This window comes from Pezoporus flaviventris, unplaced genomic scaffold (genome assembly GCF_033815535.1).
Source record: "Pezoporus flaviventris isolate CSIRO_AGI_PZ_B2104156 unplaced genomic scaffold, CSIRO_AGI_Pfla_v1 ptg000036l, whole genome shotgun sequence".
NCBI classification, from domain to species: Eukaryota; Metazoa; Chordata; class Aves; order Psittaciformes; family Psittacidae; genus Pezoporus; species Pezoporus flaviventris.
In genome coordinates, this window is record NW_026892584.1 from 11,750,604 (window position 1) to 11,767,192 (window position 16,589).

The 16,589-nt window shown below is 44.6% G+C and overlaps 1 protein-coding gene across 14 annotated transcripts in view; it reads right to left on the bottom strand.

Moving 5' to 3' along the window:
* Positions 1–16,589, bottom strand: part of BRSK2 (BR serine/threonine kinase 2) — a 325,812-nt gene that overhangs the window by 110,045 nt on the left and 199,178 nt on the right. Inside the window, exon 1 of one of the 14 annotated variants that reach the window (XM_061463127.1) lies at positions 853–1,133. The exons of the other annotated variants lie outside the window; for them this stretch is intronic. Within the exon in view, the coding sequence (XP_061319111.1) occupies positions 853–891 (39 nt within the window). The 5' untranslated portion in view covers positions 892–1,133. Of the gene's footprint in view, positions 1–852; positions 1,134–16,589 lie in introns of those variants that run through there. 14 annotated transcript variants of the gene reach the window in all.

A 16,589-nucleotide genomic window follows, 5' to 3' on the forward strand; every position in this document is an offset into this window, starting at 1 on the left:
GTACAGAAGCTCTTAAGATGTCACTTAGGGCTCTCCTGACCTCCCACGGGCCCAGATGTGGCCATGCTGCATTACGTATTACATACTTAATTAATACTATACAATCCCCATCCTGAAGAACATGCAGTCTATTCAGAACAACGAGCAGAACGCAGCAGTGTGGTTTTGCAGTTGCAGAACCAAGGCACAGAAAGGGAAAGAAATGTAAGAAGTGACATAAGAAATACAAAGCAGAACAAGAAATTAAACCTGACTATTGGAGCTTGAAGCGTAAGACTGTGCTTCCTCTCAATTCCCAATCTGTCCAAACATGGCTACTTCTAAAAGCATGTCTTCAACATGGAGTTAGCAAGTTGTGACTAAGTTCCTGTAATTAGTACAAGCCCTGCTCTTCCCCAAAACTCTTACCATACTGCCGTGGTGCTTTTAACCCGAATTTACTAAGGGTACTTATTAAAGCTAGAGTCAGTGCAATTCCTCAGCTGCTAGCAAAATTGCTCTGTGCTGCCTGAAGCCGTGGTGCAACTGCTCTGATTTGACCTAAGCTAACTCAAAGGGAGTTTATGTAGCACCATGGAGGCTGTAGGCAACTGAAATACACTGTGAAAAGATGCAGCCTAAGCATTGCATAGCTGGGCATGACAAATTTTAAGGATTCCACAAAGGCAGGAAAAAGACCTACAGAAGCAAACAAGGACAACTGGGTAGAGTTTATTCCCAGCCCTTCAAGTAACTGATTGTCCTGGAACTGCTATGCTAACAAACAAAAAACCACACACAAACTACAAAACCATCCCTTAACATCTCCCCTGCAGAGATCAGATAAGTAATTAGGAACTTGCCCAAGTATACCTTTAGTTCTTGATGTCCCTTAATTTCCTGAGATACCATCTTAGACTAAGCCTGAACACAGACACCTTTTTCTGAATGCAAATGAGATACTCAGCAGGAAATTAGAAAGCAGTAGTTTTCCAGTGCTGTGCAGAGGAGGAGGATTTCCCAGTATGTTGGTTGTCATCCCAGATCTCTCCCTCTACACAACCACACAAAGCCAGCAAAAGCAACTCCTGCACCACATCACCCTTGGTCATCCTTGAATATCAGGATGAAGGAAACAGTGTTTGTACATGTGTTAATCTTATATACTTATTTGTCTCTGCTCACTGAAAAGTCAGCTGAGAGATCTACTACCACACTTGGGATCTCTGGAAATAGCTCCTTCCAAGAAGTGGGGAATGCATTTAAACACATATGTACATAGTTCAGCACTGTCGGAACTGCTGTGAATTCAGTGATACACAATGCCTGATGGTGACAGCTCTGTAGGTGTAACTTAACTCATGACCAGCACTTAGATGAAAGCCACTTATACAAATAGGAAACACAAACTAGGTGATTTCAATTGTACTTCCCAAAACCAGGGGGAGAGCTAGTTTATTCCATTTTTGTCTCCTCCTCAAGGAGACTATTCTCTTCTACAAGATACGCACTGATATTTGCAGAGGACTTGTTCAGCCCTATAGCTGAAAAAGCTGGATTTGTTTCAAGAATTAGGAAAAACAAAACAGAAGCACCCACTCAAATAACATTCTTCCAACACTACTGAGGTTCATCATCAGCACCAAGCACCACATCTAAGAAATTAGAACTACAAGAAAGTTACCTTTGGATGGGGGAGACGAGGTATTTCATGGGGAATGTGACCATTGTACTAGCTATGGTAGGGATTATCCAACCCCATTCTCCCTTCTGGGGGATACCCTGCCTGTGAAAGATGAAATTCCCCGCAGACGGGCTGTCTAACTGCACTGGCAATTCACTGCTGAAAAGTCTCTGGTGGGTGCGGTGGCAACATATGTTCAGACCAAGTGAGTGATGGATGGCATCATCCACTCAGGGTCCTGCTTGGTTACTGCCCTAAAGCATGAGAAGAAGCCATGATTTATGATGTTCACTTGGAGAAGGGGATTCAGTTACAGCACAGCATGGCCAAGTTCAAGAAGAGCAAATCAGAACAAAAAGCAAATATCTACTTACTGCCTATAGATTTACGCTAAGAACCAATTAAAAGGAAATAGCCTGAGTTACTTTACTTTCGTCACTTTAACTGTGTGAGTGTGGAAGGCTTTGTGCATATTTTTAAATTCCTGGCACCTAAATCCTGAGAGGAAACACACTTACACAGGCCTTGATTACACAGGCATGCAGAAAGCCATCTGGCCAGATGGGCCTGGCAGCATTTCACTACAATGCATTCAGTTCAGTGGTGCGTTGCACCACTCCAGCTTTCCACTGTCTGCTACCTCTTCTAGCTGTAAACTAAGGACAAAACTAATCTACTCATCTCAGTAAGATTTCATATCATCTTTCAGTGAAAAAAGGGGCTTTGTGAAGGAAAAGCATCATTACTGTACTTCTCATAGTCCAGGCCTTGGCCCCATATAGAGAAGCAACACACTAATGGCTGTATTTCAAGCACTAGAGATTCCCAGCTCCTAAACAGCAACCTAATAAAGATCAACCTCAAAAATTTTCCAGCAGTGCCCTGCCTCTTTTTTCTTCCAAAGGAAAACAACAGTTCACAAAAACGTACAACAGACCACCTTCTCAAAATTACTACTGCAGTCATTACTGTTGGCTGACTCTCCCAGATCCTATTCATTTTTTACATCCCCAAAGAGAAGCCAGACATTGATATGGGCTGGACACAGACTGTAGACCATGACAGTGATTTTACTGATGCATGGCTTAGGAAGACCCAGCAGCCACCGTGTCACTAGCAAAAGAAAGGTATCTGAACTCACTGGCAAAACGAGAGAGGTCTGAAATAGTATGCAGCTTTGCCTTCTTCTCCAGAGCACTGCCAGCCCTTGGCATGCTTTTTTTGCGCATCCCTGTGCTAGCAAGCTATGGAGTGCTCTCGAGCACAGAGCTGGCAAGGACGGGGGAATGGAGAAACCCTGCAGGGGTGTTTGCTTTAATGCAGATGCAATTATCAGAAAGCAGGCCAAACTCAGAATAGCCTGTCTAGGGAGGATCAGAGTCTGTGATAAACGAGGAAACATGGAGAAACATTTGCATAATAGTTAAAAAAGAAAGGAAAAAAAGGAAGCTTTCTCTGTCACACAAATTCCAGGTCACTTCATAGCGTCTCAACTACAGCCTGGGTTGCCTCATACCATGGTAGGTTACTGACTCTGCAGCAAAACAGTGCCTTGGAGCTGGGGGAAAGAGCTGTGAAAGGCTGTGCAGGGCAAATGGAGATACACTGCTAACTTGTAACCTTGCAGGCGCCAATTAAGAGTTTTTAAAAATCTATGCAGCAGGCTGATTTGACAGGATGCTTCAGTGATTCAGCTAATGACAAAGTGCAACATAGGGGCGACACGACCCATATTCCTTAGAGGAATAATGCAAAAGTCTGGTTCCCTCTGCTCCATCTCTACTTAACCCTTTGTCAACCCCAGAAGAAACCACATCTCTGGTTTAAGCCCATTGTGTTGGCACAGTTTTCACTGGTGACAAGCACTCTGCTCTCTCACCTTCCAATCCACAGGTATACAGGATGCCAATTCAGGTAGAAGACAAGGAGAGCAGGCTGAAGAAACCTGATAGTTTGCCTCAGAGATGGAAGAAAGTTTCCTTTTCTCTTGTTTACATTTGCTCAGTAACAATTGGGTCACCCATCACCCATGTGGTGCTGTGAGAACTTGAAAAATGAAGCCGAAAGCTGCCTTTTATCTACCAGCCTGTATTTTATCTACCAAACCTCTGTAAGCACTGTGCAACAGTCATTAATAGCAGTGTTTCCCAAAGAACAGCTACACACAAAAAGATGGAGGACAGCAGATGACATTTTCCTTGGATGCTTGAAGGTTCACCAGCAGTGCATCACAGAGCTTGCTCTCTCTCCATTGACACCAGTGTCTCCCATATTGTTCAAAACACCATTTGGAGAAGTGAGTCTGAAGCTGCAGAAGTGGACCAGGGGGCTGCAAATGTGTTGTGCTGGTTTTCCTACTCAGAGCAAAATGGTGGAGGGGAGGTGGAGGTGGGAGGTCTTCATGTGAATATCAAGCTCTCTAATGGTGACTCTACTCTGCTTTGAAGTAATTAATGAAATACTTTTCAGAACTCATGGCTGTCTCTCAGTTACTAGAATCTCAACCAGAACATGAACTCTCTCTGACTTATTATTTAGATTCAGAATGAACTTCAAAGGATGCAGAGATTTGGATACTCATCTATCTCCTCAGGCTAGAACTCCGGTTGTAAACCTTGTACCGAAGTACCTGCTTTCGTCAGTGTTTGGCCCACTGTGCAGTGATTTGCATTTCCGTGATGAGAGCACAAAAATCAGAAAGTAAGCCACTGTGGTACTCCACTGAGTTGAAGTGGCAAAACCAAAGGTACTGGATAGGAAGAAAATAATCTCAAGTTCCCTGGAAAGTCTGTGTTCTTCAGTAACAGAAATATCACAAGAACAGACCTGAAGATTTTACTCATTTAGTATTTTGCTTTCATGTTGTGTGGGACTAAAAGTTAAAAATGGGGAAAAATCACTGGCTTTGGTGAAGACCATCTGGGTCATCTGTTCACTCTTTCCCGTAATCACAGAATAAATAGGCTACCCTTGGAAACAGAAAAGAAGTTAAACCAGATATCATAGAATAGAAGAGTCACAGAATGGTTTGGGTTGCAAGGTACCTTAAAGATTATCCAGTTCCAACCCCCCTGCCACAGTCAGGGACACTTTCCACTAGACCAGGTTGCTTCAAGTCCTGTCCAACCTGGCCTTGAACACTTCCAGGAACAGGGCAGCTACACCTTCTCTGGGCAACCTGTGCCAGTGTCTCAACACCCTTATGATAAATAATTTCTTCCTAATATATAATCTAAATCTACCCTCTCTCAGTTGAAAGCCATTCCCCCTTGTCGTGTCACCACATGCCCTTATAAAAAGCCCCTCTCCAGATTTTCTATAGGCCCTCCTTCAGGTACTGAAAGGCTACTGTAGGGTCTCCCTTGAGCCAATGGCTTTGTACAAGTAAGTACAGGCCCAATGTGTCCCATAGGGTCATCACTGCTGTGGGGATATCATTCTCCCAAACAGACTTAAGCCATTACTGAATCTAAGCAATACCCCATTATACCAGTTTCATCCTTAACTTCAATGGAATAGCTGTGGAAAAAAAATCAGTTTTTAAATGATTAAATATTAAAGTATTTTCCTCTGCAGTCCTGAATTTAGTTGATTTTTCACTGAGAGTGGTCTTTCACTTCATTTATCCAAAGCTTCCTCAGCAGACCATTATGGAACCAGAGAACCACTGAAGTTGTCCATCTATGAAGAGTATTCCCTGCTATTGTAGCCAATAACTTCACATTTCTCAATATACCAAGCCAGGTTCAAAATGTATTCAAGTCAACAAAAGCCATCAATTGACTTAAGCAGGCTTTGAATCAGACCTTCTAATGATCATTAAGTGGTATCTGGAAGAAATCTTCTATTACACAATTTTGACTAATTAAATGCTTTAACATGGATTCAGGTTTTCTGCTAAGGACTAGTAATTACAAGAAGATTCTATAAAAAGTGGGTAAATGAGGGGGAAAACTAGACTTAGATCTCCACAGAATCAGGCAGCTAGACAATGCTGTACAAAATGCTTACAACAAACAGGCAAAATTACTGGAAAGCTGAGCAATTTCTCATTTTATTGAAAGCTCTATTATGGGCTCATTCCACCACAATTTTTGTTTGCATGAGTGCTTCTCAAAGCTATCTCCCCATGAGTGAAAATAGGTATATATGAGAAGCAAGATGCATATTTGATGTTAAAATTGGCATGTGCAAACTTCTATACCATGAAGCCTTAGTAGGGAAATTTATTTGTCACAAACTACTGTTGTAACAGAATGTCAGTTTCTACTTGTCTTTATTGAAACAAGTATTTTTCCATTGTGTATTCAAAACTGCAACTCTAACGCTCTGCTGAATGTTAAAAGTTGGCACAAAGTCTGAGGGTATGAAGTCAGCCAAATGGATACTGTGAGGATTTTCTGGAAAATCCTCTCTGCTGATGCCAATGCCCCTCCACAATAGGAGAGAACACCTGTCCTGCCATATTGATGTCAAGGTCTTGACATGATGGGGTTTGGATCCTAGAGGTTATCTAACCTGGGAACTTCATGGTTTAACTCAATAGTTAAAAGCTGCAGTGTTCCTCAGTGCTCTGCCATAAGCTACCAATATGGAGCTTAGACTTATCTGCAGCGTATGCTTCTTTAAGAAGCATCCAGGCTTCATGCAAGAGACACTGATGGGAGCTGACAAGGAGTGGATTTATTCATTCAGCACTTCAGATTATCTGCTGCCCAGTGGTACACAGCTAACAACTGACTGACATGCAAGTCTCTGCCAGCAGTCAACAGAACTGGCCCTTTACACTGGAAGGCAAATAGCCTCCCTGTGCCTCCTGTCACCTTTGGTGAGTGCCACATCCTGGCTGCCATTGCCAAGTAGTGCAGGACACAAGACACAAACCAACAGCCACTCTGCAGGAGAAATGACCTGATCTTTGACTTGCCTTTCTTTTCCCTCCTTATTCTGGTTTTTAATGTTAATGTGCACTGTGCTTTCTTTGACCTGAAGCAGACTGCTTCCACATCTGTGTTTTTTTGTTGGTGGTGTTTTTTTTGTTTTTTTTTTTCCTGAGAGTAAAAAAACCTAACTCATGTGCAGCCAGCCCAGTGTTTAAGAGAAACCCACCACCCCATCAGCAGCCACAGCTAAGCCTGCATGAACACCGGTATCTACTGCTCCAAAGCAGCACTCTGAGCCCCTCTCATGTGAGCAGCTCTCCCTGACAAACCAGACCTGCAGTGCTCACCCCAAACCTAGAAATTTAAGTTTAACCCCCACAATAAATGCTGTAGGCAGCACTTACCTGCAGCTTTTTCCCCCAAAGACCAACAAACATATGCCTGGCTCATTTCAGGGGTAGCTATGTTGAAGAATGCAAGAGCAGGAAGCCAACAAGTCCTGTGCAGGAGCATGGGAAAGCAGTGCAATTCATAACTAATTTTCCCCCAGCAGAAGTTACTTCTACTGAAGGTATAAGGTGCATTCAAGAACACGTAATGCCCTGTGGGCTGCTATACTCAGCTACAGAAAAACAGCCACTACACACAGAGGAGAAACAAGCTGCAAAATTGAGGGGTATGAAGAGTTCAACTTCAAATAATACAAGTGTGGAGCTCCTTGTGTTATTTGAGACATCATAGATTTAATATGGGCAGTATGAAACACAACATTTGAATCTCTGAGTGGGTGGAGGACAAAGGAGATGCCGAATCCTATTAAGGGAGTATAAGCAAGCACAAAGCAGGGGGTATAGGACAGCATAACATTCTGCCAAAAATGTAGTGTAGAGCTTCTGAGAGTATTGGTTAAGGATACGATAAGGCAGAAGGGTTCCCAAAAGCATTCAGGAAAGGGACTGAGACAGTGAAGCGATGCTGAGAGTACCATGGACTGGGTCCTTAAGGGAGTCCACCATCAGTAGGAAATGAAATTTAAAAGCAGAGTTTTGGAAAAGCTTCAAAGAATAAACTCTCCACTATTTCCTATGTGTCTCAGATACTGCTTTCCCCCTCTTCTTGTTTTTCTCCATTGGTCACACTGGCCTTGTTTAGTTCTTTGGCATTGTCTTACACAAATGTCCTTTGCACTTTCTCCAATACTCTTCCAGAAGCAATCAATAGGATTGATGCTGTTACCTTCTCTGCATCTTTCTTTAATGGACATGTCTGGTTCCCTGAGAAATAAGGCAGGTAGCAAATGCTCCAGGAGAGGGCAGAATAGCTGGAGCTCTGCAGAGACAAAAGCAGAATGCCAGACTATCCTTGCCTTGCCCTGCTCCACAGCAAGCTTAATGACACCAATCATCTCAGAGAGCAGAAAACAGATAATACTATTTTTGTTATTTTACTGTATTCTCCTGTACTTCACTTTTGGGTGCCCCTTGACTCTTTAGATAGATATTTGTATGTACTTGTATATTAGGATCTTGCCTCAGCTGAGTTAATAAATTTGGCGAGATATAAACAGCTGGTATCTAGCAGGGATTCTCCATCCCAACAGCCACAGCTGACACTGACAGAAGCAGAGACTGAAGCAACCCACAGCTCTCCCCTTTGTTTCCATATTTTAAATATGCTGTTGAAGCACAACTGCACCTCCCAGATGGACAACGGTCCCAGACAAACAGCAGCATGGACCTCATCCAGGAACTGTGAAAGACCAAGGGCAACACAGGCTCACAAAGTTCATGTTTGCACTTCACTTTGCAATAAAGAAGGAGCTCTGAGGGGAGGCCTGGGAGCTGCAGGCAGAGGAATCAACAACTGACTTTCTGCCAAACTGTGGAGCCAGTGGCTGTGTACTCAGGGAGGACAAGCAACCCCTCAGCCCAGCTCTTCTACCACACCTGGTCAGCAAGAGGTTCTATCATGCTGCAGCATGAACAGCAGCTCCTGCTTGAACATGCACTGGCTCTACATTAAAACTTCTATGTCCATCCCACCTTATGGACATTGGTCCCAAGAACTACTTATTCTTATCCATGATCTTGAAATTAGTCAATTTGTCCATAAAATAATCACTCTGAGCACAGACTGTGTTTATCTGTAATGACATGACCATAACTGGCGCATCTCTATGATGACATGAGCCTGCACTTCAGTTCCAAATATCCCTACTGACTCATCTGTATGTGAGATTATAACTTTTTAATGCAGACTCACCTCAAATACAAGCATGTCTTCATATCTTGCAAGACAGGACTGAACAGCATGGGAAATGAGCAGTGATGTCCCCGTATCTTCGTCTCTGGACTACCTGAGCTAGCAAAATTAGCTTTATGGACTCAGCCTCAGTCCCACGTCAGGAGTAAACTATTGGTGGAGAGTTAAACAGCTACTGCAAAGCTGCCCCCTCCCTTCAACTACTGCACCTCGATGCTGAGAAATGACAGAAGCTTTCAAGATGATGCAAGCCCAGACGCAACAGCTTTATCCATGGTGCCTCCCACTTCTTCGGTTGGCATCAAGGATGCAGCAAAGACAGCAACACTGGCTGGGAGCTTTCCTTTGGGTTTTAATTTGCAAAAGGACGGCTAATAAGGCAGGAATTGTAGTAGAAAGCAAAGTGCAGAAAGAGAGAGGAGAGGAAGAAACAAAATTGCATTTCTTTGCCTCAGTTTTGAGGCTGCCTGTGCTCATCCCCTGCCTCTCCTCAGGTTCAGCCTGCAACAAAAGACATTACAGCAAGACTTGTACTCCCCTCAGTGAAGACAACATCTTCCTCTGTTTTTTACACGCAACAGAAGCAGCAGAAAATTAGTTGACTGCTGCCATCAGCATCCAGGATCTCTCACAGCTGGGAGGTAAGAGATCAAAGGCAGCAACGAAGGAACATTTTGTTTCTCAGTTATTTTATCTCTGCTCTTCTCATATCCTTTCTATCACACACCAGTCTCTTATTGCTGGAGGTGCTGATGACATCTTGCAGCCTATCAACATCAATATCAGGATCAAGAAACCTCTTGGCAAGGGAGGTTTACAAACAACATTCTAAAGATAGGCTCTCGAGCATCTCAGAACAGGCAGTAAGACAAGTCATTCCTTCTTCACATTGTCCAAACCTCCTTGAGAAAAGAGGGCTCAGGCGTCTCTGGCTGTGTCCTTACAGAAAGGTCCAGTATATTCTCTAGAGCTGAATACAACTGTTTTCTACATCTTCATTATATTTTCCAATACATTATTCAGTCTGGTGAGACTTTCAGAGGGACTTAGGATTGGCCTATCCCAAAGTGCATGAGACTCTTACTACTAAATGAGACCAGAGTCATTCAGGAACAAATTCCACCTTTTAGTTCTAAGTCCCTAGAAATGAGCCCTGCCTTGCTATTTATGAATCTTTGCCTTGAGCATTAGTTCCCAGATGCTGCAGTATTTCTGAGCCTTTCCAAGTCCTAATGGTGAATTCTTCAGCTTCACCATACTAAACCACTGCCAAAACTATTCCCTACCCTAAACCAGATAATCTTTTCCATATTGTCCTGGGTTCAGCAGTAGCAGTCATGTTTCTCCTTCTTGCTAGCTGGTGCAGCGCAGTGTTTTGACTTTCAGCCTGGGAACAGAGCTGATAGCGATGTTTTGGTTTGGCCAAGGACTCTGTGAGCCTCATGCTCTGCCAGGGAGGAAGGGAAGCCGGGAGGAAGCAGAGACAGGACACCTGACCCAAGCTAGCCAAAGAGGTATTCCATACCACAGCACGTCATGCCCAGGATGTAACTGGGAGTTAGCCGGAAGGGCTGGGAGACTGCAGGGTTGGAGGAGGTATCGGTCAGAGCTCGGTCGGGCTGGGGGGGCAAGTTATCAGTTGGCTGGTGCTGAGGTGTTGTATTCTCTTCCCTTGTTATTTCCTTTATCATTATTATCATTGGTGGTAGCAGTAGTGATTTGTGTTATACCTTAGTTACTAAACTGTTCTTATCTCAACTCGTGGGAGTTGCATTCTTTTCGATTCTCCTCTCCATCCCTCCGGGAGTAGGGGGAGGGAAAGAAGGGGGGGAGTGAGTGAACGAGTTACCTGACTGGGTTTAAACCACGACAGTTCTTTTTGGCGCCCAACGTGGGGCACAAAGGGTTGAGATAATGACAGATCTGACCGGATTAATAGTCACTTGTCACAATGCTGATTTATTGGCTCTCAGAGTTGTTCCTCTTGATCTCACAGCTTCAGAATCTTGTAACTTACTTAGAGCTGGTATTTGCTGTGTTAGTGTTTATTAAGTGTGGGGCTTGGGCTAAGGTTCTCGTCTCACTGTGCTTTATGGCAATGACTCGTAATACGGGCGAGCTCCAGCAGCAGGGTGGGACAGACGTGGCCATGGACTTGTACCTGGCCGTCCGGCTGCTCTTCACCGTCCTGGCCCTCACCCTCGCCTCCGTCTTTGTGAGGCCGCGGGGAGCCGAGGGGGAGCGGCCCCGGGAGCCGGCGGCAGCCGAACCGGCCCGGGAGAGCGGCCCCGGGGACCAAGCGGCGGCGGGAGCGGGGCCGGAGGCCGCAAGGAGACGGCTGCCGGTGGAGGAGGTCGGGGCGGTCGAGGAGAGGAAGGAAGCGGCTGCCGAGCAGCGGGATAAGGCGGCGGAGGAGCCGAGCCCCGCGGCCGAGCCCAGCCCTGCGACGGCCGAGAGCATCCCCCGGAAGCCGCCCGCCGAGCCCCAGGAGGATGCAGGAGACCACGCAGCGTTTCCCAGCAAGGCAGAGGAGGAAGAGCTGGACTCAGGAAAAGAGAAGCTGGCGGTGGGAGAGCCGGCAAGCACAGCAGCTACACCAGCCCCAGTGACAAGTACAGCAGCATCCTCTGAGAGTTCTGAAGGTTTTGAATGGCCTTTGGGTATCCTTGGGACCTGCCTGCTGATTGTGATGGGGATCAGCATGTTGGCACACACACAGGCTGTGTTCTACCCACAACCATTTTGTCTGATCTCAGAAGTTAAGCAGAGTCAGGTTTGGGTCTTGTCTGGGGTTAGACAACAATATAGGATGACCAGGAGATTTTCCCCAAGGCTGGACAGTCATGAGTGGCAGGGTGTGTGGGACAGTATGGGCAAGTATCTAGTCCACTGGGCCCCTCCAGTGCTTTGGAAGCATCGGCGATGGAAGGCAGCTGTATGGAGTCCCCAGCAACAAGCTGCAGAAACTGCTGAAGGGGACAGTGAATTATTTTAAGCCTGGTGGACCCATGGGACTTCAGGCCATCAGGGCAGAAATGCAACATAGAGATGGACTCATGATCGAAGGGTGGACTTAGCAATGGACACTATTGCCCAGGTTATTCACGAGTGTGAACACTGCACACAGTCTCTCCTGCTCTGGAAGACTGTTACAAGAGATGGAGCCTGGCATCATGGACCAGATGGATGCAGCAGCTTTATAGCTACTGGTCCATGCACTTAGATAAGAGTGATGGTATATTGAAAATGTGGGATCTGAGCATGATGTGAATGGCATGGAATAAGGGGTGGATAATGTCCTGGGTTCAGCAGTAACAGTCATATTTCTCCTTCTTGGTAGCTGGTGCAGTGCAGTGTTTTGACTTTCGGCCTGGGAACAGAACTGATAATGATGTTTTGGTTTGGCCAAGGACTTTGTGAGCCTCATGCTCTGCCAGGGAGGAGGGGAAGCCAGGAGGAAGCAGAGACGGGGCGCCTGAACCAAGCTAGCCAAAGAGGTATTCCATACCACAGCACGTCATGCCCAGGATGTAACTGGGAGTTAGCCGGAAGGGCTGGGAGACTGTGGGGTTGGAGGAGGTATCGGTCAGAGCTCGGTTGGGCTGGGGGGGCGAGTTATCAGTTGGCTGGTGGTGAGATGATGTATTCTCTTCCCTTGTTATTTCCTTTATCATTATTATTGGTGGTAGCAGTAGTGATTTGTGTTATACCTTAGTTACTAAACTGTTTTTATCTCAACCCGTGGGAGTTGCATTCTTTTCAATTCTCCTCTCCATCCCTCTGGGAATAGGGGGAGGGAAAGAAGGAGGGGAGTGAGTGAACAAGTTACCTGACTGGGTTTAAACCATGACACATATACTGAAAATCTCTCCTTCAGTATAGAAAACTTTCCCCTTCAACTGCCTGTGTCACTCCAAAGCAACCCATATGTTTATGGGAAGTGGTATACTGCAGTGCAGGTGTACCCACCAACACAGCATTATTGCATGGAGACCGAGAAGAGCAAAGAAATGAAGGCATTTTAGACTTGAGGAAGGTGGTATTTTCATTTTTTTTTGAAGATGGTATTGTGGGTCTTGTGTCTTCAGAGCAGTCATCTTTAAATGCCATTGCTTACTTGAGTCTCTTCCTTTGTATCTGCCCTACACAACACATCTAATACAGAGTTCAAAGCTATTTGGCTTCTGATGAAGAGCAGAGATAGATGCAACACTTTGTTATGTCAGGCGATAACACATCGCTAAAGAAAGTGCTAATGACTCCAAAATTACATAGAGGAAACAACAGGAAACTTCTAACGATAAGCAAATTAGCTTAATTTTATGAAAAGAATGGACTTGGCTGGACATACTTACTCTAGCTACTCCTGAAAGTGGCAGAGCAAGCATGCCAAAACCAGAAGAAAACTTGAAAACTGGGCTTTTAAATAATACCATTTTAGGCTTGCACACCTTGGGATGCTTTGACACACACAGAGGCATCCTCCTTTTGTAATCTAGCTAAAAATCCCTTGCACTTGCCAAATAATTATGATAAGACTTAGACATGCAGATTTAAAAGTGCTCACAATTTGCTAAGAAGATGGCAGGCTAAATTTGAAACCAGCAATATTTGAAATGGACAGCTGGGCTAGATCTGCCCTCCTCCCTCCCCAACTTTTCAGCATTTTCTGCCAGAGATCACATTCATCAGTCAGCTGAACCTTTTTCCCAGATGTTTGGAACATGCAAAAAACAACCTGTGAATCAGGGAGTTTTCCAAGCCTCAGCAATATGGTCACAACAGAGTTTTTGAATGAAAAGGCAAGGGATGCTGTTCATGTCATCCTCTCTCTACAGAAAAGAAAACCTATTACATCTCTTTATAGGAGACATAATTAACTCCCTTCTTTCCAATTGAACAAGCCTTCCCCTCCATGAAAAGCTTATGCTGCCTCCCACACAAACACAGAACAGACAAAAACCCCACCAAAATCTTGCTGAGGCAGGTGCCAGGCTGAGGAAACGCAGCACTAATCTCAGATAGGAGGAAACAGTGCCAGTGCTGTGAGGCTCGCGTGTTGAATCCTGACTTATGCAAATGTATTTGGGAAGAAAGTACCACAGAGATGCTCTCCTTGCACCATACAGAACTCAAGATATTTAGGGATAGCTGATGATTACATTAACATAGATATAATGACAGGGATTAAAGTGCATCCTACTGTTGTATAATATGGGTTTGTGTTCGGGTCAAAAGTTTCATTTGCCTACAGGCTCCTACCCTTAAACTCATTCCTGCACCGAAACAGCAATAATCCCTGTTCACAATCCCTCTTCTGATAGGAAATATGCACTTCAGGTAAAGGTTTTGCTTTCTGTGCTTTGTTGCTAGACACCATGGGAAAGCAGACCAGCACTTTCTTTTATTTGCTCTCTGCTGGACATGTCTTGCCAGGTCCAAGATGCTGAGGTGAACTAAAAGACTTCTGCAAAGCATCACTGCAGGGTACTCAGGAAAGCTCTGTGGAAGACTGCCCCAATCCTGTCCCACATTTTGCTTGCCAGAGGAACACAGTAACACTGGCAAGCCCCTTTTGTTTCTGTGAGTCCTAAAATTATTGCTGGGTCCATTCAGTAAGAAAGGCTGGGGCAGCAGCTGACAAGGTATCGTGACGATTTTAGGCCAGCCCTCTTCTCTGCAGAGATGTACCTAACCATTAAACAGAGTTGAGGTAATTTTCCCTCCCTCAGTAACAGTCATACTCCACCCAAAGTGTATGGCTTGAGGGTTATCTATGTCCTTTGGTAGCATGCTGCTGCCCACATGTTCCTGTATTTAGAGTATAATGTTACACATCCAAACAGGAAGCCTGTTCCTTATCTTGGAGTGGATTCCTTATGCCACCACAGAAGCCACTCAAGAACAACAACATTCTGTGAAATCCTAGGGATTCCGAGAGCCTTTTCCTGACTATTCCTCTCCTGGTTTTGCATTCTTATGCTTGTTAACACTTCTAAGCCATTAATCTTTTCTCCTACGTGCTACTTTTGTTTTGTTCTAAGGCAAAAGTTACTTTCCTTGCAATTTTCCAGACCTTTTCCATGGATGCCTGGGGATGTGAACTTGTAGAAAATATTTTACTTCCAGTTCAACAAAGTATTTAAAGTGCACACTTTAGTCTGCACCACGAGTATATCGTCTAGGGTCTACCTGCAAGCAATGGAGACAACAGAAGTGATGAAAGAAGGTGAATTAAAATTAAGTAAGTTCTAGCAGGTGGGGATAGTCCTTACTTCTGACCCCTTAAACATGCATTTTGCAGAGGTACTTTTCTGATGAGATTCCTTTGGACATGTCTTCATTTGTTGTCAGCTTTCTTCCTTCTGTGGGAACAGTGACCTGTCTGAGAAACCTGAGATGTCTCCATTGGGAATAATTTAGCACTCTTCAGGCATAACAAGATCCCTGAAGCACTATTGTGTCTCTCTGATCCCTTATGTTGCTCATGATCTGCAAATGATCAATCACATAAAGCCCGAAAGAGAGGAGGTTGCTGCCTACCTATGAAGGCCTCAGTTTGTCAGTTCCATCTCCAACAAACAAGCAGAAGCTTCATTTAGGGAAAATATATACAAGCGTAGAGCTCTGATACACTCTTAATATGGAAGTATGATGCAGTTCTTTAATATGAAACAGAAAATAAAATCCAAAGCAAACAGTCCTCCCTTGAAAGTGCTCTGAATATTTTCAAATAAGACAACCTTCTTCATAAAGAGAAAGGCAATGTGTAGTGCATAGCTGTTTTTCTTCCTTGATCTGAACTGCAATGGCTCTTCCTGATCCTTTTCCATGACAGGTGTGCATATTCTCCAAACCTCCAGATGGGAGTCAGCACCTGTGTTCAGGTCTTTGGGGGCGGGGGGATCACTCTGCTGATGGCCTCCTTTAGACCTGATGACTGACTTAACCACCCAGCAGGTTACCTCCTAGGACAAGTGTCTGATGTTACAAGTGAACACAGGACCTCGGAGGCAGAAAATGACTGCAAGGATCTGCAGAGGGGTTACATGAATAAATGAGTTTCATTTTCAAATTTAGGCCAGAAGCAGCCCACCCAACCTAATTTTTCCTCCCTCATACTGTTTATTCAACCAAAAGGATTTTCAGACAACCTGAGGGGATGGCCTTCATGGGTGAGTGTGCACTTTACCAGAAGTCCTATTTGGCAGAATGCCTTTTATTGTAAGCGTTTTGGTTCTGTTCCTCCTGCTGCATGCTGCTTTTCTTGGCCTTCTGGCTGTCTCCAAGTCCTATGCAAACTTCTCTTTTAACAATACACTGGTGATCTTGCAGATGCACAGACTAATAGCTGTACAATCACTTTATGTCTGAAGCACTGCCAAACAGTTTATCGTGCAGCTTAAGAGGGCATATACATATACTGCTGTTCCACTTCAGAAAACCATGGTGCCTTTCTAGAAATGTTCTCATTTTGCTTGCAACACCAGCTGCATTTTACAGGAGTGATCCTAAACCAGCAGAAAAACTCTGGGAAAGGGTTAAAATAAGATTTGTATTTTATTTTTAACCCAGGCTGGAGAATTCCCTTCTTTACTTTTTCTCTTCCCCTTATGACACCTCTTTAAATAGACTTGCTTCTTACAGCCCCAAACCCACCTAATGCCAAGGAGTCAAGCAATGTTTCTCAAGTCCTTTGTTCACCAGAGCAGTATGGGGGCGTGAGATAAGTCTTTGCCGAAGCCACCAATGATTAAGGCATCAGCACCATTAGGAGCCGC